This window comes from Lethenteron reissneri, chromosome 52 (genome assembly GCF_015708825.2).
Source record: "Lethenteron reissneri isolate LAM-NWPU_2019-01 chromosome 52, ASM1570882v1, whole genome shotgun sequence".
NCBI lineage: Eukaryota > Metazoa > Chordata > Hyperoartia > Petromyzontiformes > Petromyzontidae > Lethenteron > Lethenteron reissneri.
In genome coordinates this window covers 9311253-9336835 of record NC_083830.1, presented here as the reverse complement: position 1 = coordinate 9336835, position 25583 = coordinate 9311253, and the positions used below count along the sequence as shown (strand labels likewise).

The window sequence follows — 25583 nt, the reverse complement described above, 5'->3', positions numbered from 1 at the left end:
GTGTCCGTGACCCCGTGTGTCTCTGACCCCGTGCGTGTCCGTGACCCCGCGTGTCCGTGACCCCGCGTGTCCGTGACCCCGCGTGTCCGTGACCCCGCGTGTCCGTGACCACGCGTGTCCGTGACCCCGCGTGTCCGTGACCCCGCGTGTCCGTGACCCCGCGTGTCCGTGACCCCGCGTGTCCGTGACCCCGCGTGTCCGTGACCCCGCGTGTCCCCGACCCCCGCGTGTCTGTAACCCAATGTGTCCCCGACCCCTGTGTGCCGTCCAGGAACTCGGAGCGGCCGGACGTCTGCTCCGTAACGCTGCACGACTTCCAGAGGTTCCTGCAAATCGAGCAGAAGGTGAGGGCGTAAATGTTTGAGCTGATGTTGTTTAGCCCGCTGTGAACTCGAGGGGCTGGGGATAGAGCCTCATTTGCAGGATTACCCTGGGGCCGATGATGATTTTTCCTCCATAATACAGGTATTTTTTTTGGTTAGGTCGCGTAAATATAAAAATGTGGTGTGAAACCCGCCACCACCCGACGTGTTAACCGAACGTGCCAATTCGTTACTTCTGCAGCACATCGGTGTTTTGGCGAGCAAAGCCACAACCCCCCAAAAGAAACCTGTATTATGGATGATATTTGTCGCGAAAGCCGTCGTGTTAAAGATTATTCTTCCTGTGTGTGTGTGACATCCCGATTGAGTAATTCGCGGTGTGATTTTCGAACCTGGAAATTGTGTGGGCCCTGACGCTGCCGGCACACGGTGGCCTACTCTTGCGAATTACGTCAGGGGATCTTCACCGTCCACTGTGAAAGCAGACAGCACGTATTGTCACGGTTATTACACCCACTGCAGTATCAACCAGGGCGGCCGTAGTGCAGATACCCTGATTTGTACAGATAAGTCGCCAGGATGCAGAGTCGCGATTTAGAAGATTCAAAAATAGTTTTTCATCAGGGTTATACTGTCATTTAGTATTGTTTGTGTTGTCCATCTCATTTCTTCGTTTCATATAATGGGAATCAGAATCTTTATTTATCCTGGAGGAATCTCCGTGGTCCTGTCTAGCTCTGCTCGTTACGTTTAGTCCAGGTGGAGTAGAATCGCATTGGTTTGCGCTATGGAGCTGACAATTCGAGTTCGATGCCCGGCCATGGATAACATCAGCAGCAAGTGATGTCTGAGCTGGCCCCGTGACCCCATCAGTAGCAGCCTGTAATAGCAAACAATGAGAGCTGTTGCCACGCAACAGCACCGCATAGCGGTAATGAGACGTGTCGCACAGCAAACCAAGTAACAGCAACCGCCGTTCGGCACAGAGTAATGATGGTGCACCACGGCACTTGTACCAGACTAAGTGCACTTTGAGGCCACGTGAAGTATTGAAGGCTCGCTGCTGGGCAGGAGGTCGCGGGACAAACCCAGGTGCTATGGGTTGATTGACTGAGATGACCGGCAGATGCTGCCCACTGTGGTGCCAACTTGCTACCGTTTTAGCCACCCGACGCTCCGCTCGTTGTTGTGAACGTCGCTCCTCTGCCCTCCGCTGTTGTTGAAGGGTGACCGCCTCCGACTGCTCAGTAGGGTCCTTCACACGCAAGTGAATAACAAAAACAATAATAATTCCCGTGACTAATAATAATAAAAGGAATACCTTCGAGGACTGTGGGTCGCTGCAAATTGTCCAAGTAACTACCAGACTGTGTCTCCGAATCAGAATCAGTATTTATCCTGGAGGAATCGGATGAGCTATAAAGCTCGCTTTCGCAGATCTCCAGTCGGGGCGGGTAAGAACATAACACCACCAGTACACAAACACGATAGGAGTGCAAAGTACAAGAAAGGTAAACAAATCACCCAAAAACATCAAAATAAAACTAAACCATCCCAATCCTACCAGCCGAAGCTCGCTGACGTATTAACTTATTTTTAGAAGTGTCCACAAATAATAGATCAACAAAGTGGACCATCATTTGGACATTTATAGCACCCGAATAATCTAAATAATCTCAATGCATGTTTCTAAATGTGGAGGGAAAAACTGGAGAAATTGGAGAAAAAAAATCCACGTGATCACTGGGAGAGAGACACGCAAACTCCAAATATCCAGCAGAAGGCGTCAGGGTCGGGATCGAACCCACGGCCTCCTCTATACCAGGCGAGGAAGTTAACAACGCCACACACGCTCCCGACAAACAAACTAACGCAAGCTCAGATCCGAAGAAGCAAATCGCGGGGCGAACCGCCCTGGGCCATCCTGCACGGCTGCCTTGTCGGTTGTCGGCCTCCACTCCCCCATCCCCAGGCGAGGCTGAATATTCCTTGGGACCATCCCCCCCCTTCCCCCCCCTTCCCCCCCGCAGGAGCCGTGGGCCAGCGACCTGGCGTGCGTGCGGGAGCTCATGTTCCGCATCCTGTGTGACGGCGCGCGTGAGAGCGAGGAGCCCTGCTTTTCCCTCGAGGAGGTGACGCCCGCCCGCCCACACGCGCTCGCGCGCGCCCCCCTTGCCGTGTGTTTTTTATCGATGCCCCGGAGGTGCCCGCCAGCTGTGTTGGGTGTGGGGGTCCTCGGAGCCGAGCGAAAGCCGAATCTGGGGGCGCGAGCTTTGGGACGCCTCCCTTTTGGGAGTTTTTGTTGTAAATATAAAAATGTTATGGAGGCGCAATGTGCGGGCCCGTTACGTCACGTTGTGACCCACGTGGTACACACACCGTCGACGTAAGCCAAACCGGTCGTGAAGAGCAGGGAGATATAGAAAGGAGAGGGATGGGCTCGCTGCCCTGAACCACACAAGGGGGGGGGGGGGGTCCCACCGAAAGGGGAGAGGGTACATTTTATTTTAAGCAAGAGGTAAGGGATGACAAGGGGAGAGCGAGGGACGCACACCTGGCAAGAAGAAAAGCAAAAAACCATAAGAGGCCCCTCCGAATCCAGCTCCCGTCTAATTTGCAGTGGTTATGCCTCTTATGCCCAGTCCCCGTCTCCCGACCCTCCATCCTGCTAACTTATTGAAGTTGCTCTGTGCGCGGGGGGACCATCTGGCCTCTAATTCCACCTCCTTTCCCTTGAGCTTACGGCTCACGTGTTCCACACCGCAATGCGCCATAAGCGTCCTGACCCATTGTGTCCACGTGGGTGGTTTCGTGTGATTCTTCCAGTTGGTCAAAATCACCTTCCTGGGCTAAGATATTGAAAGTCTGCAGGAGAGCGCGCCTGGTGCCTTGAGGTCGCGGGAGGCCTTAATCCCCATGAGGTCTCCTCTATTGGTGGGGGGCAAATCTGTGCCACTCAGGTCATTGATGAACCCACGCGACCTCGCCGTAAGGCTTCGCCACATCCACGCAGTGACAGGAGGCATGGAGAGAGTTCTGCACTGAACCTGGAGAACGTCTGGGGCCGTCTAAAGAAATGTTAATAAACTTTGCCCTGCTCTCATTCGTTAAGTACTTCACATGCGCAAACTTAAATTGAATGAGTTTGAGCGAAGGAGCTCTTTGGCCTGCCTTATTTGGGGGGGGGGGGTTAACGCTTTGTGATTGAGCTTGCAGGACGTAGATACTTTTTTTTGCTCTGTCCGTCTGTCTGTAACGAGGCGGCACGAAAACTCTCGTGATGGGGGAGCCACTGGAGCTGTGGACTTTTAAATCTAGATTTAAAACTAATTTCTTTAGAACTGCTTTTTGGGTTTAGCTTGTTGTCCTTCCCCCTCCCCTGCCCATGCGCCTCCGATTAGCACGCTTGGCTACGTACGGTGCGAAAGAAGCTCAACATACGTACGTGCATAATGATTCATTTCAAACAAAACTTTAACGTAGAGGTGTGTTGCCTTGAGGTATTCGGCCGAGAGCCGTGATACGAGCCCCGGTGGTTCTCATCGCAGACCCACCGCTTCCCGCGTGCTCGACACGATTGACAGTTTTTATTTTTAATTAATAAATAAGTAAATATTGTCATTCACGAACCCAGACTACAATGCAGAATTCAAAAAGAGGGGCAACAAAAAGGGCAGGCAATGTGTAACAAACTCGGCGCAATGCACCCTCGAGATTGGCGATCGATCGGGGGTGTCCGGACTTTCTGCCCTCCGAGACGCTCAAACGCGCGGCCCCACCCCGGAAAGGGCGCGCGTGAATTACGAGCGGCTTCGACGAACCGGCGTGCGACACGTTTGCCGGCCGTCACCGTTTTTTTGCGAATCATCGTGTGGTTGTCGTCGTCGTCAATGTGGACATTTGTTTATCCTCCTGTCCCCCCCCCCCCGCGTGGCACAGTTCCTGACGTACCTGTTCTCCCGTGAGAACTGCGTGTGGGACAGCCAGTACAACCAGGTGTGCGCCGAGCAGATGAACAACCCGCTGTCGCACTACTGGATCTCATCTTCGCACAACACGTGAGTGCACACGCACAGTAACATACGACACACGCGCGCACGGCGACAAAGATCTCCCGTGTAGCCTGTAACAGGCTGTTGGGGCAAGTGCTGTTAGCGAGTAGCACCTGTGAAGGCCGGCACGGCACATGAGGGGGTAGGATTGCCAGCACCACGTCCCGGCCGCCTTTGTCTCCCCAGTGGTGATTTTCCACAGTACCAGTTACTCATTTGAGGCTAAGTCTACTTAGGAGAGGCCCGGAACCGGTTTCAGATAATCGTCACTGGTGTGAGTGGAAATCGAGCTCTGGTCGCCGGGTTCGTAGCGCGGCGCGCTAACCGCTACGCCACCGCTCCCCGCACGCACGCACCACACACGTACGCACGTGTGTGGTGCGTGTCGATACGCGTGCGTGCGTATGCCACCGCACACCCCTTATGTTAAAGTTTCAACCGCGCCTTCCACATTAAAGAGTTGAAAAGGCTCCTGCTCAGATGAGCTTAGGATGCTGCTCATCTCCTTAGTCGCCTCGAGTCTGGGGTGGAAATTCCATAGTCCCATGGTGGAGTCGAGCTGAGCAGCAATATTGCCACGTGCGCAGCGGTAGGTGGCTTTGCACATTGGCAGCTTTTAATCAATCACTGCGGAGGCAGCACCGAGGGTGGGTGGATCGCCACACACACACGTTGTGAAACTCCCCTTCCCCCGTGGGCGTCGAGGAGGTTGCCGTTCCTGGCTTGCCATGAGGTGGCGGTACAGGAAGTGTGGACTAATCTCCATCTGTCCCATCTGTAGTGGATAAAGTGTTGCCTCCTCGTGTGCGTGGATTTTCCCACGCTCGTTGTCAATTGGCTGAAAACATCTTAATCTACACGCGCCTCTGTGTGTTGCGGATTGCGAAGAGGTATGAGATGATGTTTGCAATTAATGACGCTAATATATAGAAAAAACATTGATTTTCATCATTAACGCTTTAAGTTGACCGTTGTGCTTGATTTGTGTGTTTTAATGCGTAAAATTCCCGGCAGAAGGCAGCTTATCTTGGGTGCTGTCATTGGTCGCTTCGTCGTACAACTAAGCCACCGATTGGTCGCTTCGTCGTAAAACTAAGCCACCGATTGGTCGCTTCGTCGTAAAACTAGGCCACTGATTGGTCGCTTCGTCGTACAACTAAGCCATCGATTGGTCGGTTCGTCGCACTGACCGGCGGCTGTCCGCTGCTGCTGCGTCCGTTGTTGCCCCCACAGCTACCTGACAGGGGACCAGTTCTCGAGCGAGTCGTCGCTGGAGGCCTACGCGCGCTGCCTCCGCATGGGCTGCCGCTGCATCGAACGTGAGTCCCCGCGGAGCTCACGGGGCGGCCGTCGCGACGCTCGGGTCTCACGTCCCCGGCGAGGGGGGGACCCGTTGTGACGTGTCGGCTGAACGTTCGTTTTCTCAACATTTTGCCGTTCATGGTCTCTTCTTATTCCCTTTTCTCATCCGTATGTACGTACGTATGTATGTACTTTGAACTTCTTTCGCACCGTACATAGCCAACTGTGCTTCATACCTAAGTGGGCCTTACACCTGATACAATGACAATACTTTATGGTTTTATTTTTTTATTTAACATCCCACTGGTGGACGAGGTGCGTGCAACAGGGAGTGGATTGTCGTTATGCAGCAGTTCAATGTATATGTGTTTAATTTATTTCGCACCGTACGTAGCCAACCGTGCTAATCGGGGGTGCAGGGGAAGGACCACAAACTAAACACACAAGGCAAAAGCATCCGGCCTCTTTATGGAGGCACCTAGTTTGTAAACTTCTGGCAGCTACAGCGGCAGTCCGCCACTCTTAATGATCATCGTCGTCATATCCCATCCATTGCTGATGTTTCCCTGTCCTTTCTCTCCTTGCTAGCGCCGCCTCCTCCTCTACATTTAAAACTCATTTCTTTTTTGTGTTCAGTTTGTTGTCCTTCCCCCGAGCCTCCGATTAGCACGGTCGGCTCCGTACGGTGTGAAAGAAGTTCAACATACATATATACAAATGATATTGGCCTACGAAAACCTACGAAAATCTTTTTAATGCATTACCTTAAATAAATACATAAATAAGCGGTTAAATACATGAAAATTATCATCATAACACATCTCTTTATCTCTCATCACTTTATATCTCATCATTTAATCTCATCACTTTATCTCATCATTTCAGCTCATCACTTTTTTTCTCTCGCTTTCTCGATGCAGTCATGTAGATGTGCAGATGTGATTCGCGGATAGGGAAAATATCAGATAGCAAGTTCGTGAATGACGGGGGATACCGTACACCACTCTTGCGTTCACGTGAACCTTTGGATGGAGATGCTGCTCCCCCGAGGAAATGTGTCGCGCGGGTCCGAAATGTCTGCAGAGCCCCCACTGTATTTACACGTGTCCTGCCACTGTGCGCACAGTGGACTGCTGGGACGGCCCGGATGACATGCCCATCATTTACCACGGCCACACGCTCACCTCCAAGATCAAGTTCCTGGACGTCCTCAACACAATCAAGGAGCACGCCTTCGTCACGTCCGAGTGAGTGGCGTAGTGGCGGGCGTAGTGGCGTAGTGGTGTGATGAAAGTAAAACGATGAAGTGTGGCCAAAGTAAAAGAGGTGAACAGGTCAGCAGGTTGGCATACTTTTTGGAAAACCGAAATTGATTAACGATGAGCAGCTCCCAATATTTTGAATGAAGAGAGTTTTTCATGAGCACGTATTAACCGAAAGCTATTAGATGGTTTATAAATCGGGGGGGGGTTACGCGACTTGACCCCCGCGACGTCGCCCACAGCTACCCCGTGGTCCTCTCCATCGAGGACCACTGCAGCATCGTGCAGCAGAGGAACATGGCGTCGTTCTTCCGCAAGGTCTTCGGCGACATGCTGCTCATCAAGCCCGTGGAGGCCCAGGCCGAGGAGCTGCCCTCGCCCACGCAGCTCAAGGGGAAGATCCTCATCAAGGTGGGAGGGGGGGAGGGCCTGACACGCACGCGGAGCCAAGTCTGAACGCCCGGGCATTGGCGCTGCGCTAGGATGGCTTGTGTGCTGCACTAGGTCACCTCTCCCTCCCCCCAACCCCTGCATAGTCGACTTTTGGCCGCGTTAGAGTCGACGGATTGGGGAGGCCTCGTGCAGCAGTGGATTTACCGTGGCTGATGATGATATTGCCGGTGTAATACTAACCCTAGTAATAGCACGAACACTCCGTGCTGTCCGCTTTCCCAGTCGATGTTAAAGACCCTGTGACGTCATTGACACGAGAAGGCCACCGCGTGCCGGCGTGATGGATTCGAATGTGCTCCAGTCGAACAATTACACCGCAAATTACTCGGTTGGGATTCTGCACGCACACGCCAGCAATCCTGAGCCCTTGCTTGCAGCAGATTAATGCTCGTACTGGCCTCTTGAGTTTTCGCCTGCCTGAACAAAATGACGTAGAATTTTGACTTAAAACTTTCGTGACTGCAGGAATTCATATTCTTTGGTTCGTTCGGTAAAGTCAAGTCCCGTAGATAGAAAAAGAATAATAAATGAAGTGAATAAAAATAATAATAAAAATAATGACGACCGCTTGTGTTGCGATCAAAACGTCGTGGTTTTTTTCCACTAAATTTTTTTTTATATTTTTTTATCTATGTGACTTTACCGAAAGAACCAAAGAGTAAAAATGATGTAGCTTGAAACTTTTGATCATGGTGATGATGGCGATGGCTCGTTCGCTCCGCGTCGCGCAGCACAAGAAGCTCGGCGAGGGGAACTCCGACGAGGTGGCCTCCAGCGGCAGCTACTCGGAGTGCGACATCAGCAACTCCATCAAGAACGGCATCCTCTACCTGGAGGACCCCATCAACCACGTGAGTTGGTGGGAGGTCACCGGTTGGCTCCAAAGGTCCAGAGTGCCAAAGCTGGCACCAGCGTTGAGATTTATCCTCGGTTTGAATCAGGGCTTCAGCTGCCCAGCTGGGATTAAACTGGGCTCTCTGGTGCGGCGATTTGCTGATCTGGGTCCAGTCGCCAGTTTAAAAGAAAAACGTTACCCAGATGGCCGTGTCGCTCAGAGGTCAGAGGTCACAGGGCTGAGCTGCTGCTGAAAATCCGGGTTTTGAATTGGGGTGCAACAACTGCCATGTTCTCAAACGGTACTAAAACTATTTTTATTTTCCCAGGTGAAGCCAACAGAGGCATATGGCTCTTTTTCTAGAGCGACCTGGCCACAAATGATAGCCCAACAAAGTGGCTTATCGTGTGGAAATCTAAAGCAGCCAAATACTCTAAACGCACCTTTCTAATGGGGAGGGAAAAATTGGAGAACCCGGAGAAAAATCCACGCGACCACGGGGAGAGAGACACGCAAACTCCAAATATACAGGCGTCGGGGTCTAACCCACGACATCCTGCATACCAGGCGAAGGAGTTAACATTTCGCCACCGTGGCGCCCCCACTGGTGATGGCGTCAAAGACGGCAGGTGCTGGATGCGTGGTGCGGGCGACGCGTGACGCCCGCTCGCCCCTTGTGCGCGCCCCCCCACCCCTCTCGCTCCGGCGCAGGAGTGGAACCCTCACTTCTTCGTGCTGACGAGCAACAAGATCTACTACTCGGAGGAGACGACGGTCAACCAGTCCAACGACGAGGAGGAGGAGGACGACACCAAGAGCCAGGTACGGGCCGAGCCGACGGTGTCGTCGGACGTGCGGGTCGCCGGTCCCTCCTAAAGGCCACCGGTCCGTGATCGAATTGCCCAGAGATGCGTCCAGCCTTGGTCAGACCTCAGAAGCCGAACTGCAGGGCAAGAGCCTGGATTGCGCGTGATTTTGGCGACCGCCACCGCTGCGCGTTAAACGGGTTGTCGTACCGTACTGTGCTCCAACGTCTTCTCCCCCCCCCCCCCGCACTGGCCAGCGTGGTGAAATATGGACAAACAACCGCCATGACCCGCACGGGCGCTTGACCAGCAGTGGATTGGCAAAAGGGCCGTGTACGCACGTACAAATGTCAGTACAGAGTGGGGCATCTACCGTACCGCCACCGCCACTGCCAGCGGTGATTGTGGTGTGGGGAGCCAGGGACGCAGTGATTTTCGCGCTCTGATGCGAACCCGGCGACCTGAGTTCGATTCCCGCTCACGGCCACCAACACCAGTGACGATTATCTGAACCGGTCCTGGGGCTCCCCCCAATCAACTCTGCCTGAAACGAGCACCTGGTGCGGCGTGTAAACATCGCCACTTGGCATACAAAGGTGGCCGGACATGGTGCTGGCAACTCGCCCCCTCGTGTGCCGTTGCCGGCCTATAAAGGTGCTGCTTGCTAACAGCACTTGCCCCAACAGCCCGTTAAGGCTATGTTGGGTGGTGGGGGGGGAGGTGGAATCTTTGTTTTTGGTGGTGGTGGTTGCAGTACGAGCAGTTGTGATGAGTCGTGTTAACAGTTGGTCACATGAGTTGTAGTTGTGGCAATATCAGCGAGTGGTAGTAGTGGTTGTGGTACGAGCAGTGGTACGTACGTATGTTGAACTTCTTTCGCGCTGTACGTAGCCAACCGTGCTAATCGGAGGTGCAGGAACCGAGATAGTAGAGGTGATGGCGGGTTGGGTTACGACCAACGGAGGTTGCGGTTGTCGTCGCCGCCGTCGTAGTCGTAGTGACGGCGGCGGTCGGGAATTGAACCGCTCGATCGCATCCCGTTGCAGGAGTCCAACAACAACGAGCTGCACTTCAGCGAGAAGTGGTTCCACGGGAAGCTGGGCGGCGGGCGCGACGGGCGCCAGATCGCCGAGCGCCTGCTGCTCGACTACTGCTTGGAGAACGGCGGCAAGGATGGCACCTTCCTGGTGCGCGACAGCGAGACCTTCGTGGGCGACTACACGCTGTCCTTCTGGTAACCGCTCGCCGCCGCCGCCATCTCTGCCGTTAACCCCTTCCCGTTCCGGCGACGTACGTTCGCATTGCGATTATTCCGTATCCCCGCCAGAGGTCGCAACCGGGTACCCGATACCCGTACCCTACCTGATACCCGGCTACCCGTATCCGGTCGGGTACGGGTACGGGTAGGCGTTTGTGACCCTGGTGCGGCCGGGTACGGGTACGGGTAGGCCGTGAGTCACTGGTGAGTAACTCTTTGTCACTCATTTTGGGTAGGGTACGGGTAGGGAACGGGTACCCGTATCCGGCCGGGTACGGGTACCCATTTGCGACCCTGGTGCGGCCGGGTATGGGGTATGGGTAAGGAATCAAAACCCGTTTGCGACCTCTGATCCCCGCCCCCCGCCCCCCCCCCCGCGTGGCGGCAGGCGGTCGGGCCGCGTGCAGCACTGCCGCATCCACTCACGGCAGGAGGCCGGCACCATCCGCTACTTCCTGACGGACAACCTGGTGTTCGACTCGCTCTACTCGCTCATCCAGCACTACCGCGAGGTGCCGCTCCGCTGCAACGAGTTCGAGATGCGCCTCTCCGACCCCGTGCCGCAGCCCAATGCCCACGAGAGCAAAGAGTGAGCGGCCGCCCCCCCCCCCTCGTCCCCCCCTCGCCCCCCCCTCGTCCCCCCCTCGTCCCCCCCTCGCCTCTTTGCCCCTTCGCCCCTTCGCCCCCTCCCCTCACCACCACTCTTCCTTCCGATATTAGCAAACCACTGGAGCCCTTTTTGTGCTTCGGTGTTGTTGTCCTTCCCCCCGCACCTCCGATTTCGCACGTTCGGCTGCGTACGGTGCAAGAGAAGTTCAACGTACTTGCAAACTCCCGTGACCGCTCGTTTGCCCGTGCCGTGGCGCCGCAGGTGGTACCACAGCAGCCTGACGCGCGCCGAGGCCGAGCACTGGCTCATGCGCGTTCCCAAGGACGGCGCCTTCCTCGTGCGCAAGCGCAGCGACCCCAGCTCCTACGCCATCACCTTCCGGTGCCACACGCACGCGCACCGATGCACCCACGTATCCACTCGCCGACGAACGCTCCCAATCACCCACACACCCACACACCCTTCCATCCACACACCCATGCACCCACCCATGCACCAATACACCCACTCACGCATCCACGCAGGCACCCGCACACCCTTGCACCCATCCACCGGCCTACCGACACATCCACCCACCCACTCGCACACCCACTCGCGCACCACCTCACCCACCATCTCACCCACCCAACCAACCCATCCTCTCGCTGTAACCCACGCTCCCCCCTCCCGTAACCCCCGGCAGGGCGGACGGGAAGATCAAGCACTGCCGCGTGCAGCAGGAGGGGCGGCTCTTCCTGCTGGGGAACTCGGCGGAGTTTGAGAGCCTCGTGGACCTCGTGTGCTACTACGAGAAGCACCCGCTCTACCGCAAGATGCGCCTGCGCTACGCCATCAACGAGGAGACACTCGAGAAGCTGGGCACATACGTGCGTGCCTCTCGCTCGCGCACAAAGATTAAAGATTCCCACCCTCCCCCCCTATAGCCAACCCGAAATGCCACACGTTATAAATAACCTAACAAATAACTAATTTGTTTAGGACTCCACCGTGCGTAGTTAACCGTGTTAATCGGAGGTGCGGGGGGAAGGACAACAAACTAAACACAAAAAGCAGCTCGAAAGAAATGAGTTTTCAATCTAGATGATGATTTAAAAGTGCATCGTTCCAGTGGCTTCCTAATATCGAGCATTCCAGATGGCCGCAGAAGCGCATCTGTAACCGCGCGATGGGGTGACCGTCTTTGTTCGATGGCTGCTGTTGCGATGATGATGACCGGCGTGCGTGTGTGTGCGCGTGTGTGCGCGTGTGTGTGTGTGCGCGTGTGTGTGTGCGTGTGTGCGTGCGTGTGTGTGCGCGTGTGTGTGTGCGTGTGTGCATGCGTGTGTGTGTGCGTGTGTGCGTGCGTGTGTGCGCGCGTGTGTGTGCGCGCGTGTGCGCGTGTGTGCGTGTCCATAGGAGCTGGACTACGGAGCGCTGTACGAGGCACGCAACCCAGAGCTCAACTACGTGGAGGCGAACAAGATGGCCGTGTCCAAGGTGAGCGGCGGACTCCGTCTCCCGCCTCTCGCTGTAGCAACCCACTGTAGCTGTCACACACTGTTGCTGTAGCAGCACTGTTGCTGTAGCAGTCACTCATTGTTGCTCAGCACTCGTCTAACGCAGGGCCGTCGCCCCCCGCCCCCCGCCCCCCGCTCTGCAGTGCGTAGTGAAGGCGCTGTACGACTACCGAGCGCAGCGCGACGACGAGCTCTCCTTCTGCAAGCACGCCATCATCACCGGCGTGGACAAGCAGGACGGAGGCTGGTGAGGGCCGCTCGCCACGCGTGACGGTCGTGGGCCAGCGGGGGGGGGGGGGGCGGTTAAAGAGCCACGGTTGAGACCGGTGGTTCTCGACGTTTTTTGGCCGCTGTATCCCCCCTCCTTGTTGAATTTTGTTTCAACCGAGTTACCCCCCCCCCCTCCCTGCCTGAGAAATAAATTCATGAATATTGAACGTCGATGTTCATTATTCAACGGACACTCTGCATGCGTGATGTACTCTGTGCTCGCTGCTTACTCTTGGAAACCGCATTGTGTACGATCAATGAGTTTATCGTTCTAGGTTACCATATGGATTTAAATGTCCCGGTAGTTATTTTATATTGGCAGATTCATCCGACGTGATTATTCACCAATGGCTCTCACGTGCGATTATAATTTCACACATTTATCAATCGCCTCTTGTAACCCCTGGGACATCGCCACGTACCCCCCCCCCCCCCCCCAAGGTGGTCCGCTTACCCCACACCAGTTGAGAACCACTGGGATAGAGTGTTGCTCCCTCGCACACGTGGGTTTTCTACAGGTTCTCCGGTTTCTAACCACAAGTACAAACACTCGTTAATTGGCCGACGACGCGTTCACCACTGGGCCTAGGCGACCGGGCCGCTTGGAGGGCAGGCCGGCGAGTCCGGCGCTGCCGAGGTTCGGAGTTTCCAATCCGGGTGTCGGCCACCACAACCACCCGTGGTTATACCCGGGTTGCCACGTGTCGCGAGGTGGCGGCCTCGGCCCCATTGCCGGTGGCCACGCGCCCAAAAAGAATCGCAGCGTCAAATCAACTTCTGTGTCTTTTGAGTAAAAAAATATGTATATAAAACAATGTGTTGTGCTCACGAGAGATGTCCAATGAAAGGCGCGTTTGAGATATTGATTATTTGTGCACAATGTGAGCAGAGTTGATGTACTTATACGAAAGATTATACTTTATTTATATTCATATTGCTTAACTTCGTACTCCTCTTGATTCTTGCATCGTTTGTTGCAAATTTCTGACGCGCCCCTAAGTGGGCATCTGTGAATAAGAACTTCGTAGGCCATCGGATTCCTCCGGTCCAAATAAAGATGAGCGATTCTGCATTATGCGGCTGTATATACGATTTGTGTAACTCGGAAAACAAAACGGTTCGACCGGCGAGCCAGAGGAGAAACGAGACGTCGACACGAGCCAGACGGCAACAACGAGACGTTAAGATCAGAATCAGAATATTTATTCACGCTGGAGGAATCCGATGAGCTATAAAGCTCTTTCTCACAGATGCCCAGTCGGGGCACGGGGTAAGAACGTTACAACAACAAACAGTTCAAGAACACGACAATCGATTATTGACTCCGACTCATGACCCCCAATTGTGACCGTTCATCGGGACTTGCTCTTGGGGGGCAGGAGGAGACGCAGGGGTGGGGGGGGGCAGGAGGTGGGGGGTCAGGTGGTGCGTGGTGGTGGAACGTTTCCCCTCCCCGTGCTCACCGGGTGCGCTGCGACGCGGCATGCGTGCCCGGTTCTTTACGTGCGTCGTCCAGGTGGCGAGGAGACTACGGTGGCAAGAAGCAGCTGTGGTTCCCCTCCAACTACGTGGAGGAGATGACCTGCACCCTGCCGCAAGGCCTGGAGGAGGCCGTGAGTCCAGGGCACTTGAGTGTCGCGCGCCCGTCGCGGTTCTCCCAGATCGCGGCGCTACTTTTTGTCCCTCAGCCACCCCTCCCCCCCCTGTGTATTTTAAGCAAAAGTTGTGGATGCGTCTTATAATCTTGCCAGAAAGAGTAAAACCCATACGGCTTGTAATCCGGTAGATGCGTCCGTGCGTGCGTGTGCTTGCCCAAAGCACTTGCCCCACAAAAGCCTGTTAAGGCTATCCGGTGGATGTTTGTCTTTGTGTGCGTGTGTGCTGGGAGCGGTGGTGCAGCGGTTGGCGCGCTGCTCTACAGACCCGGCGACCCGCGTTCGATTCCCACTCGCAGCCAACACCAGCGACCGGTTATATGATGAACCAGTCCTGGGCCTTCCCCTAGGTCGGCTTAGCCTTAAATTAGTAGCCGGTGCGGTGTGTATACATCGGCACTGGGGAGTCAAAAGGCAGGCGGGCGAATCGAATCCTAAATCCGGTTTGGGCCGGGAGTATTTCGGGTGATTTGGTCATGGGGTCTTTTTATCGTAAATCGCACCACCATCAATAATCGACAGCGCCTCTGTCCGCCCAGCGGAATGAATGAGTTCGCGGATCGGCAGGTCGCGCGTGGTGGGATGCAGTCTGGGTACTGTCACCCAATTGTGGAAGAGCAGTCCAAGTTACCCTTCTCACAAAGGGGATCTAGTCAGCCTCTATTTCAGAGGATCCCCTTCCGCCGGCAGTGACGCGAGCGTTGCATGGCAGGGTTGCGCCTTTGCCTCGTACGTACGTTTAACTTCGTCCGAAGCGTACGTAGCCAACCGTGCTAAGTGGAGGTGGGTAGCGGGGGGGGCGACGAAGGACAACGAACTAAACACAACGAGAAGCAGTTGTAACGAAACGAGTTTTCAACATCACTGCGCTGTCGTTCCTTGCAGGCCGCCGCCGTCGAGAACAGCCCCCTGGGCAACTTCCAGAAGGGCATGATTGACGTGACCACGTGCACAGTGGGTAAGTGCCTCCCCGTACGTTGTTCATCATCGCGTTGGCGGGATGGTTGATTTAATCATCGCGTTGGTGGGAGGGAGAGGGATTAATCGTCGTGTTTGGTAGGAGGGTGATTTAATAGTATGGTTGGTGGGAGGGCGATGAATCATCGCGTTGGTAGGAGGGAGATATTACGAAGGTCCGTGGCCTGACTGAGAGAAGAGAAGATTAACTCTCTACGTGGTCCCCTTGAAGGACAGTGCCCCCTTTGCTTCGTCGCTGTTCCAGGCTTTTAATTTCTGCAAGGGGTGAACTCCTCATCTCCTCTCTCAAATTGTCACTGGAAAATCGTTTCTCTTTGAGCGATTGTTTGACTGTTTCGTCTAATGTCTTACACCAGGGCCCGTGCCAACCACGCTAATCTGCTCCGTGTCTCGGCCTCCCACGTGGAAATGTATAGTGGCCAAAAGGCTTTAAACCCATGTTGATTCTAAATGTGGAGGGAAAAACCGGAGGACCCGGAGAAAAATCCACGCGACTACGGGGAGCGAGAGAGACACGCAAACTCCAAATATACAGCAGGCCTCAGGGTTGGGATCGAACCCACGACCTCCTTGCATACCAGGCGAGGTAGTTAACATCTCGCCACGCCTCCAACTCGGTACATCGCAACAGCGATGTACCGAGTAGGGGGGGGGGAGGTGGCGATGTTTGCGACGCGGCTTCACGTCTGCCTCTCTCCCCGCGCGCCTCTGCGCCGCCACCACGGCGGTAGTCGTGCCGCGGGACTGGCAAGGGAGCCCAGCGCTACGTGTTCAGCGTGCAGTCGATACACATGCACCCGCCGCTGCCCAAGCCGCTGGAGATCGCTGCACCCTCGCTGGAGGAGCTGCACGAGTGGGTATCGAAGGTCAAGGACGCCGCGTCGGCCGCCGACATGAAGGCACGTGCGCGCGACGACCGAGCCGTCGGATAACGACGGCGATGAGGACGGCGACGGAGATTACAATCGTGATTTGGTGATCGCGCCATTCTCGAGGGCGCGAGGCGTGTTTCACGGACGGGTCTGGTGTGCCAGCCGAGGGCGACGTTGCTTGTGTGGCTTTACCCAGTTGAGTAATTTGCGGCGTAAATTTTCTGATTTGCCAAATTTGGAGCGGAACGCCGGCACACGTGGAATTCCACCATTTCCAGTAACGTCACGGGATTTTTTTTACTGCAAGCCGGACGGTGCGTATTATTTTGCTCAACACGCCCGTGGTATTAACCAGGGCGACCGCCAGTTCTGAACCACCAAACCTCGGCAACAAGCACCAAGCGCACCACCGCTTGACCATGTCGCTGGCTGCGGACGGCTGCTGTTTTTTTTCCCGTTACCGAAACGGCATCGATCCGTGGCGGTGCGGCGATTATAATAGCTTTTCTCGGAAACTCGGTCGAAAGTGGCGGTGGTAGTTTCGCGATTATGCTGCACGGATGCCTCGGCTGGGAGGGAGGGTGTGGGCGGTGGAGTGTGATGTCAGAGGAATCCAATCGGACTCTACTAGTGACAATCAATAATGATGTCTCTGTAGCAATGTGATACATGTGTGTAATGTGGTGCGTGCATCCGTGTGTGTGTTTGTGCGCACGTGTGTACGTGCCTGGGTGTGTTTGTGCGTGTGTGCGTGCCTGCGTGTGTCTGTGTGTGTGCGCGTGTATGCCTGCTTGCCTGTGCGCGTGCGTGTGTACGTGCCTGCGTGTGTGTGTACGTGCGTGTGCCTGTGTGTGTGTGTGTGCGTGCCTGCGTGTGTGTGTGTGCCTGTGTGCCTGTGTGTATGTGTCTGTGTGTGTGCGCGTGTATGCCTGCTTGCCTGTGCGCGTGCGTGTGTACGTGCCTGCGTGTGTGTGTACGTGCGTGTGCCTGTGTGTGTGTGTGTACATGCCTGCGTGTGTGTGCGTGCCTGCGTGTGTGTGTGTGCCTGTGTGTATGTGTCTGTGTGTGTGCGCGTGTATGCCTGCTTGCCTGTGCGCGTGCGTGTGTACGTGCCTGCGTGTGTGTGTACGTGCGTGTGCCTGTGTGTGTGTGTGTACATGCCTGCGTGTGTGTGCGTGCCTGCGTGTGTGTGTGTGCCTGTGTGTATGTGTCTGTGTGTGTGCGCGTGTATGCCTGCTTGCCTGTGCGCGTGCGTGTGTACGTGCCTGCGTGTGTGTGTACGTGCGTGTGCCTGTGTGTGTGTGTACATGCCTGCGTGTGTGCGTGCCTGCGTGTGTGTGTGTGCCTGTGTGTATGTGTCTGTGTGTGTGCGCGTGTATGCCTGCTTGCCTGTGCGCGTGCGTGTGTACGTGCCTGCGTGTGTACGTGCCTGCGTGTGTGCGTGCGTGCGCTCCTGCTCGTGCAGCTCAGCGAGGGCAAGCAGATGGAGCGGAGGAAGAAGATCGCCCTGGAGCTCTCCGAGCTCGTCGTTTACTGCCGTCCGGTGCCCTTCGACGAGGAGAGTGAGTGAATCGCGCCGCCCCTGCTCTGCCACCTCCTTAAGTGTAGGCCTCGTGAAGGCGCCATCGCTCTCGCGACGCGGCATTCGGAAAAACGCGGCGCTGATGTCACGCTCACAAACGTGTGATACCATTCATGTGACGGAAGTTTCCTCGCTGGAAGCGAGGAGATTCCGAGTGTGAGCCGTGGCATGGAAAAGATTCCATGACACGGGGAGAGAAGGAGAGAGATACAATAGAACGGACAGAGACACACGGAGACAAACAGGAACGTGAGAAGATGACATCGGTTTTGGGGAGGCAGTCATCATACAGCAGTGGAGTGATCATGGCTTTGTGATAAAACAAATGTATCTGCGCCCACCCCCTCCCTTTTATCCCCCCCCTTCACCCCCTGTCCATTCCCGAGAGGGTTATTGGAGTTTAGGAAGTCGACACCATCGTATAGTTTATTGAAACACACGGCAAAGACAGGTTCAAAATATAAAACGTTGGTCGTAATCATTGTACTTGGCATTGTGTCTACTACCGGTGTCAGTGTCCCGTAACATGTCCTCTGTGTGTACCGTAATCGTTTGTTCAATAAAAAATACTTTTGGAGGGAAAAAAAATGCGTGTCTTTTCTCATCCCGCCCCCCCCACCCCCCGCGGCAGAAATCGGCACGGAGCGCGCGTCCTTCAAGGACATGTCGTCCTTCCCCGAGACGAAGGCCGAGAAGTACGCCAACCGCAACAAGGGCCGCAAGTTCCTCCAGTACAACCGTCGCCAGCTGAGCCGCGTCTACCCCAAGGGCCAACGCCTCGACTCGTCCAACTACGACCCGCTGCCCCTGTGGGCCTGCGGCAGCCAGCTGGTGGCGCTCAACTTCCAGACGCCCGGTACGCGCGGCGGTGGCGCTGGGATCGAGAACATTTTTTTTTACTTGAAAATAAATTCACGATGGCTGCTGGGGCGAGGTTTGAGATGTGATGATGATAGTATCTTAATGATAATAATAACATCAATTTGTCACATTCACTCATCTGGAGGAGAAGAAAATGACAACGACCCTGAGGTGAGCCGGTGCCAACAGTTGCCCAAGATCTGCGGCCCTCTATGTATTAATTTGTTTTCTTGGTTCTTTCGGTAAAGTTACGTAGAAGGGAAAACAATAAAATAATAAAAATTAAACAATAAAATTATCACAACGTTTCGATTGCAACTCAAGCAATCATCATCAGGTGTGAAAACCACAGCAAGAAAATGAGAATTTTTTTTTCTTATTATTTTATTGTTTTCTCTTCTACGTGACTTTACCGAAAGAACCAAGAATATGAATCCCTGCAGGCATATTTGTCTTTGCCGAGCATGTGTGCGCATTCACGTGAAGATGACAGTGCGAGAGCGAGTCATCCATCTGATTGGTGCTCGCCAACAGCACTTGCCTCATAAGTCTGTTAGGGCTATACAAGGGGGCAAGGAGAGGGGGGGGATGTTTGTCTTCGTAGACGTACGCGTGCATTAACACCCGCGGCGGCACCACGAACGCAGCGGATTGGTGCCGAGCCGGCCTACGGCCATCTCCGAGGCGGCGCTGCTCACACGCGGTGTCGTCGTGGTTGCAGACAAACCGATGCAGCTGAACCAGGCCCTGTTCCTGCTGGGCGGCCGGAGCGGCTACGTCCTGCAGCCGGAGATCATGCGCGACGACTCCTTCGACCCCTTCGACAAAACGTCGCTCAAGTCCCTTGAGCCAATCAGCATCCAGCTGACGGTGAGGGCGCACGGCGGTTCGCGCGCAAGTCCGGGTTCCCTGGCAGCTCGGGATCGAGGTGGTAGGTGTGTGGGGGGCGCGGTGACATCATCGCCACCTACCGCCCCCCCCTCCCCCCCCGATTCTCTAAAAACGTAACACTCAAGTATGTATGTTGAACTTCTTTCGCACCGTACGTAGCCAACCGTGCTAATTGGAGGTGCGCACGGTTGGCGATGTACGGAGCGAAGTGTCGCTTGGAGGAGGGGAGGCCTGCATCCAGCAGTGGATAGATCGGGGCTGTTGATGATAATGAAGCGTTGAACTAAATGTCGGGCAGCGGCGGACACACACAGCCTCGGTAGGTAACTACAAGATTGGGGCTGTTTGTTTTGTTTGGGTTGCATCTGTTTATTTGCCGGGCGTGACCCTCATGACTGACCTCCGACGGTCCACTTGGCACAGTGCAAAGGCCGCGTGGGTTTGTATGGCGCGCGTGTGGCGAAATCTCTCTGCTCGGCGCTGTGCTGCTTGGTTTTACTCGCCCGCGTAGAGGGGGGCCAAGGGTGTTTGCTTCGGGTTGATTCTGCGGAGATGCCGCTGCAGGGCACGAAGGATTGAGGGAGGGCGAGGCAGAAAGGGGGGTGAAGGAGAGTGGATACGACTAAAACTAAACTAAAAATAAAATATCGCGACGTTTCGATCGCAACAGAAAGCGGTTGTCCTCAGGCGGAAAAAATAATCCAGCAGTGGAACTGCTGAACCAGCGAGAGAGCTTGTGTTGCGACCGAACCGTCGTGATATTTTTATTATTTAAATTTTTCTACCTACGTGAATTTGCCGAAAGAACCAAAGAGTATAAAACTAAATTAAACTATTTTTTATTTTACCAGGTAATCAGATATCACGATATTTATTTATACTGGAGCTATAAAGCTCTTTTTCACAGGTGTCCAGTAGGTAAGGCCCACTGAGCTATTTAGCTATTTTTTTAGAAGCGACCTTGACCGCAAATGACAGCTCAAAGAAGCGGCTTATTGTCACGTGGAGATGTATAGCAGCCAAATAATCTAAACGCACGTTGATTCAAAATGTGGAGGGGGAAAACCGGAGGACCCGGAAAAAAATCCACGTGACCACGGGGAGAGAGAGACACGCAAACTCCAAATATACAGCAGGCATCAGGGTCGGGGTCGAACCCACAACCTCCTGCATAGCAGGCGAGGTAGTTAACATCTTGTCATCGTGGGCAGAGGCACAGAATATACGTGACTTGGAGAAACAAATAGGAGCAGCCGACCCCATGTAATAATAACCTCGCTCGATGCCATGCAGATCGGCCATTGCCCGAAACGTCGCCTAGTATATATTTTTCCTTTTATTATTGACAAATGTGCCGAGCGCTTTTGTTAATTGTGCTTATTGTGCCACTGCCGACGCAGCATCAGCACGTTGCGCGTTTTTTTTTGTCGAAGAATCGGAAATTTTCTTTTTTTGGGATCTTTTATTCGTGCTGCAGAAATCCGTTGAGCCTCGTAGAGCTCCATTTCACCGATGCCCAGAAGAATAAGATGAGGGCGGCGAATGTCTTCGTGACCTGCCGCTCTCGTGTTCGTTCGCCCGCGTTCCTTCTCGACTGCACGTCCGTCGATACGTCGCTGTGCGCCGCCGTCACCACCGCCGCTACCCATGTGCCCCGCCCCCCCCGACCTTGGCCGCACGGCCACCGCAGATCCTGGCGGCTCGGCACCTGCCGAAGAACGGCCGTGGCATCGCGTGTCCGTTCGTCGAGGTGGAGGTGTGCGGAGCCGACTACGACTACAGCAAGTACAAGACGGAGGTTGTGCGTGAGTAGCGCCTTTGCTGCGCAGTCAACTTTACCCAGCTAAGCCTTTCACGTGTGTACGTCACCGGTTTTTCTTTTCTTACGATGACGTTATCGGAACGGAGCCAGAAGAAAAACCAAAGTAAAATAACTTTATTGTTACCAAGGCTCCCACAAGGCCATGCGGGAGGGCGTGTGGCACAGTTTGGATATCGTAGATTGCGACGGTCGTGTCGCTGCGGCTCTCTGCGGTGACTACAAACAGTGGGGGGCTACGCCTCTCTGGATAAAATTAACGCTGAACTGCTCGCGCGCTCCGAGATTCAGCGGTGAACGGGCCACCCTCTCCGCAACTTGCAGTCGTCTCGGAACGGGAAAGGGTTAAGTCATTGGCGGGTAATTTGGCAACTTTGGATCGTGACGTGGCGCTCTCTGTAACGTCACAGGATCTGTTTACGACCAGACGAAGCACGTGTTATTATGGTTAATGCGCCCGCAGTACCAACCAGGGCGATCGCCGGTCCCGAACCGCAAACCATCTGCAACAATCGGCAAATGCACCACCGCTCGACCACGTCACCGGTGGAGATGGCTGCTGCTTTGTGTCGTTGCCAAATTGGCAATGATCCGTGGCGGTACGGCGGTTTGAACGATTGTCTCAGAAACTCGGTCGAATGGTTTCGCGTTGCACGCGCACACACAATAAACAAAGACAAAAGAGAACCCCTTTATAGCCTTCACAGACTGTTGGGGCAAGTGCTGTTAGCGAGCACCTATGAAGGCCGGCACGGCACACGACAGGGTGGATGGCCAGCACCATGCCCCGCTGCCTTTTTCTCCCCAGTAGTGATGTTTACACACCTCGCCAAGTCCTTTTTCAGGCTGAGCCGACCTAGGGGGGAGGCCCGGTGTCTGTGGCCGTGAGCGGTGAATCGAACTCGGGTCACGCACGCACACGCGCACACACACGAACATGACTCTCCGTGGAGGGAGACGCAGCAAGATTGACGAGCCGGGTGACCTCTGTGACCTCCCGCAGCGGACAACGGCCTGAACCCCGTGTGGACTCCCAAGGTGGCCCCGACGGTGTTCGACGTCAACAACCCCGAGTTCTCGTTCCTGCGCTTCGTGGTGTACGAGGAGGACATGTTCAGCGATCCAAACTTCCTGGCGCAGGCGACGTTCCCCATCAAGGGGCTCAAGCCGGGTACGTTGGGGGGTGGGGGGCGGGGGGTGGGGGGGTGGGGGCGGGGGATCGGGGGTTGGGGGACGGGGGGAAGATGAGGCCGTAAAGAGTGGTCACGTGACTTGAGTGTGGTCATCATAAGCCCCTGTGGCATTTTAAACCTATAAACACATTTATTTTATTTTATTCGACCAGGTAAGGCCCACTGAGCTATGAAGCTCTTTCTTTTTCGGATGCGACCTGGCCACAAATGATAGCTCAACAAATTGGCTATATCACGTGGAAATTTAAAACGCATGTTGATTATAAACGTGGAGTGAAAAACCAGAGGTGCCGGAGAAAAATCCACACGACCACGGAGGTCGCGTGGACATTCAAACTCCAAATATACAGCAGGCGTCAGGGTCGGGATCGAACCCACGACCTCCTGTATACCAAGCGAGGTAGTGAACATCTCGCCACCGTCGCGCCATTTAAGGGCAGGAGGATGAAAAGGCCCTGAACCTGAACTGGAAGACAGGCAGTCGACAGCATGGACGGATGTGGGAATGAAGTTTCAAATGATGGGGGCAGCAGAGGAGAATGAGCGACCTCCCAATGAGCGAAGGTTGACTGGGTGCTTCGACAAAATGCCTTGGTTGCCGGAGCGATGCGTGGACATGAAAGGGGAGAGGTAGGAGAGTGCGTGGAGGGGAGTAGAGTGAGATGAGGGGATAGGCAAGTCGTGGGAAGTCCATGTAGGATTTTGGAAAACGGTGAGTGCGATTTTAACATTGATCCGGGATCGTATCAGTAGCCATTTTAATCGATCGGAGTAATGGGGTGACGTGTTTGGGGTTTGAAGAGTGAGGGATTGGGAGAGGCCGTAGAGGGGGGAGAGCTGCAGTAGCCGAGGTCGTCGGGATGAGGAGGGGGCCTCGAGCTGGGGGATGGTAAGCGGGAGATGTGGGAGATGCAGTGGAGTTTCTTGAGAAGCCTCATCGGCCACACGCGTCGAATGATAACGCACCGTGACGTCTCGACCGCGCAAGGCACGACCGCGGCCACGGGCTCGGTCCCTCCCGTCATGCCTTGCACGTCGCATGTCGTCACCGGGGCCCCACGTGTGCGCGTGCGTCCTTGTTTGTGTGCATGATGAGTCCGTCCTAGTTTGTGTGCATGATGCGCACAGCCTTGTTCAGGGCCAGCTCTTAACCGCTCGCTGCGCTCTCGCTGCAGGGTACCGCTCGGTGCCGCTGAAGAACAGCTACAGCGAGGAGCTGGAGCTCGCCTCGCTGCTCATTCACATCGACGTCACCAACGCAAAGGTGATGGCTGGCTCGGCCCCAGCGCCGGTGCCGGCGCTGGCATGTCGGGTGGTGGGCGAGCGCGTGGCTCTCGAGCGACGGACAGACGGACGTTCCGCACGTTCCGCCAGAGACCGGCGAATTCCGCTTCTTCTCCGTTCGTACGGGGTTTTCTTGGGTTAGATCGCATCGTTAAACCCGCCAATCACCCGACACAGGCACTTGGTAAGGTTTGTCACGTACACAAAACATGCCAATTAGTTACTACTTCGGTACAATTCGAGTACGTTTCCCTGGCGATTACGACCGGCTTCATCAGAATTTATATTCTCGTGATCTAACCCAAAAGCGAAAGCGCGCTAAGCTGATTTTAGCGTTTGTGTGCAGGTCGGTGAGCCAGTGAGTGAGCCAGTGAAAGGCTTCGCGAGCAGCGTCGTAGCGAAATATCCGAAACGCTGCCAGCGACTGATCAAAGCGGCCGGTGGGGGGTGACCGTAACGGTCCACGCTTTGTTAAACGGAGACTGCCGTGGAGATTCGTAGGGTTGCGTAGAAACCCACAGACTCGTAGCGACACGCAAAGACTCGCGCGCGTGCGCATACCTGGTGAATATCTGAAAAACGCTGCCAGCGATTGATCGAAGCGGGTGGTGGCGTTACTAAGGCAGACGATACCCGTCAGTGAAACATGGCGAGAAGCGCCGTCGTTATAACCTTTGCGCTGGAAGAATTCCGCAAAACGAAACGTAGAGAAATGTATTGATTTGGCTACTTAATTGAACTAAAATTAAAAAAAAATTTTACCAGCTGAGGCCCCACTGAGCTATCCATCTCTTTTTCAGAAGCGACCTGGCCCCAAGTGATAGCTTAACGAAGTGGCTTAACATCATGTGGAAATTTATAGCAGCCAAATACCTGGAGAACAATCCACGTGACCACTGGGAGAACACACAAACTCCAAATATACAGGTATCAGGGTCTGGATCAAACCCACGACCTCCTGTATACCAAGCGAGGTAGTTAACGTCTCGCCACCGTGGCACCATTTAAAGGCAGGAGGATGAAAAGGCCCCCGAGCCTGAACTGGAAGAGAGGCAGGCAGTCGAGAGCACGGACGGCTGGGGGAATGGAGTTTCAGACGACGGGGGCAGCAGAGGAGAATGAGCGACTTCCCAATGTGGAGGGAAAGACTGGAGGACCCGGAGATAAATCCACGCAATCAAGGGGAGAGACAGAGAGAGACATGCAAACTCCAATTGAGCAATTGGCAAAGCGTCCTGTAAAGGGCATTGGTAACAGAGCGGTTAGGAAGAGGTGTGTGGTGTTACAACTCCTCCCGTATAAACGAAGAGCTTAAGGGGGGGGCAAGTGGACGTGCTCCCGAACCGCAGCACCGCGTAGACTCTCGCCCCTGCCGCTCCGCCGCGCAGGAGGAGGGCGAGGACGACCTCTACTCGTCGATCCAGCGGCTGCGCGACCGCACCACGGAGCTGCGGGGGCAGCTGGCGGCGCTGGAGGGCGGCAACGGTGGCGGCGGCGGCGGCAGCAACGGCGGCAACGGTGGCGGCGGCGGCGGGACTAACGGACGAGCGGCGGACTCGTCCTTCGACGCGTGCTATCGGCACTACCAGCAGCAGCTGGACGAGCTGAGGGCCACGCAGGAGCAGCTGGTGCAGCTCACGGAGGAGAGGAACACCAGGTACGACCACGGCTGCGGTCGTTGTTGTCGTCGTTGCGGCTGTCGACTCAGCCGGGGGTACTTGAGCCCTGGTTTCCTTGCAGCGGGCCGTGGAATAATATTGGGCGGGGGGGCGGAGCACGTG

At 55.0% G+C, this 25583-nt stretch overlaps 1 protein-coding gene across 1 annotated transcript in view; it reads left to right on the top strand.

Moving 5' to 3' along the window:
- LOC133355776 (1-phosphatidylinositol 4,5-bisphosphate phosphodiesterase gamma-1-like) overlaps nucleotides 1-25583 on the top strand; it is a 68559-nt gene that overhangs the window by 34490 nt on the left and 8486 nt on the right. Inside the window, 25 exon segments of the mRNA XM_061573117.1 lie at nucleotides 272-344; nucleotides 2354-2455; nucleotides 4263-4381; nucleotides 5609-5694; nucleotides 6804-6924; nucleotides 7182-7350; nucleotides 8124-8243; nucleotides 8939-9049; nucleotides 10080-10267; nucleotides 10680-10880; nucleotides 11163-11282; nucleotides 11584-11767; nucleotides 12297-12377; nucleotides 12541-12644; nucleotides 14184-14280; nucleotides 15208-15280; nucleotides 16032-16045; nucleotides 16047-16199; nucleotides 17638-17734; nucleotides 18386-18610; nucleotides 19337-19485; nucleotides 21197-21311; nucleotides 22329-22496; nucleotides 23694-23782; nucleotides 25191-25459. Coding sequence (XP_061429101.1) covers nucleotides 272-344; nucleotides 2354-2455; nucleotides 4263-4381; nucleotides 5609-5694; nucleotides 6804-6924; nucleotides 7182-7350; nucleotides 8124-8243; nucleotides 8939-9049; nucleotides 10080-10267; nucleotides 10680-10880; nucleotides 11163-11282; nucleotides 11584-11767; nucleotides 12297-12377; nucleotides 12541-12644; nucleotides 14184-14280; nucleotides 15208-15280; nucleotides 16032-16045; nucleotides 16047-16199; nucleotides 17638-17734; nucleotides 18386-18610; nucleotides 19337-19485; nucleotides 21197-21311; nucleotides 22329-22496; nucleotides 23694-23782; nucleotides 25191-25459 — 3228 coding nt within the window.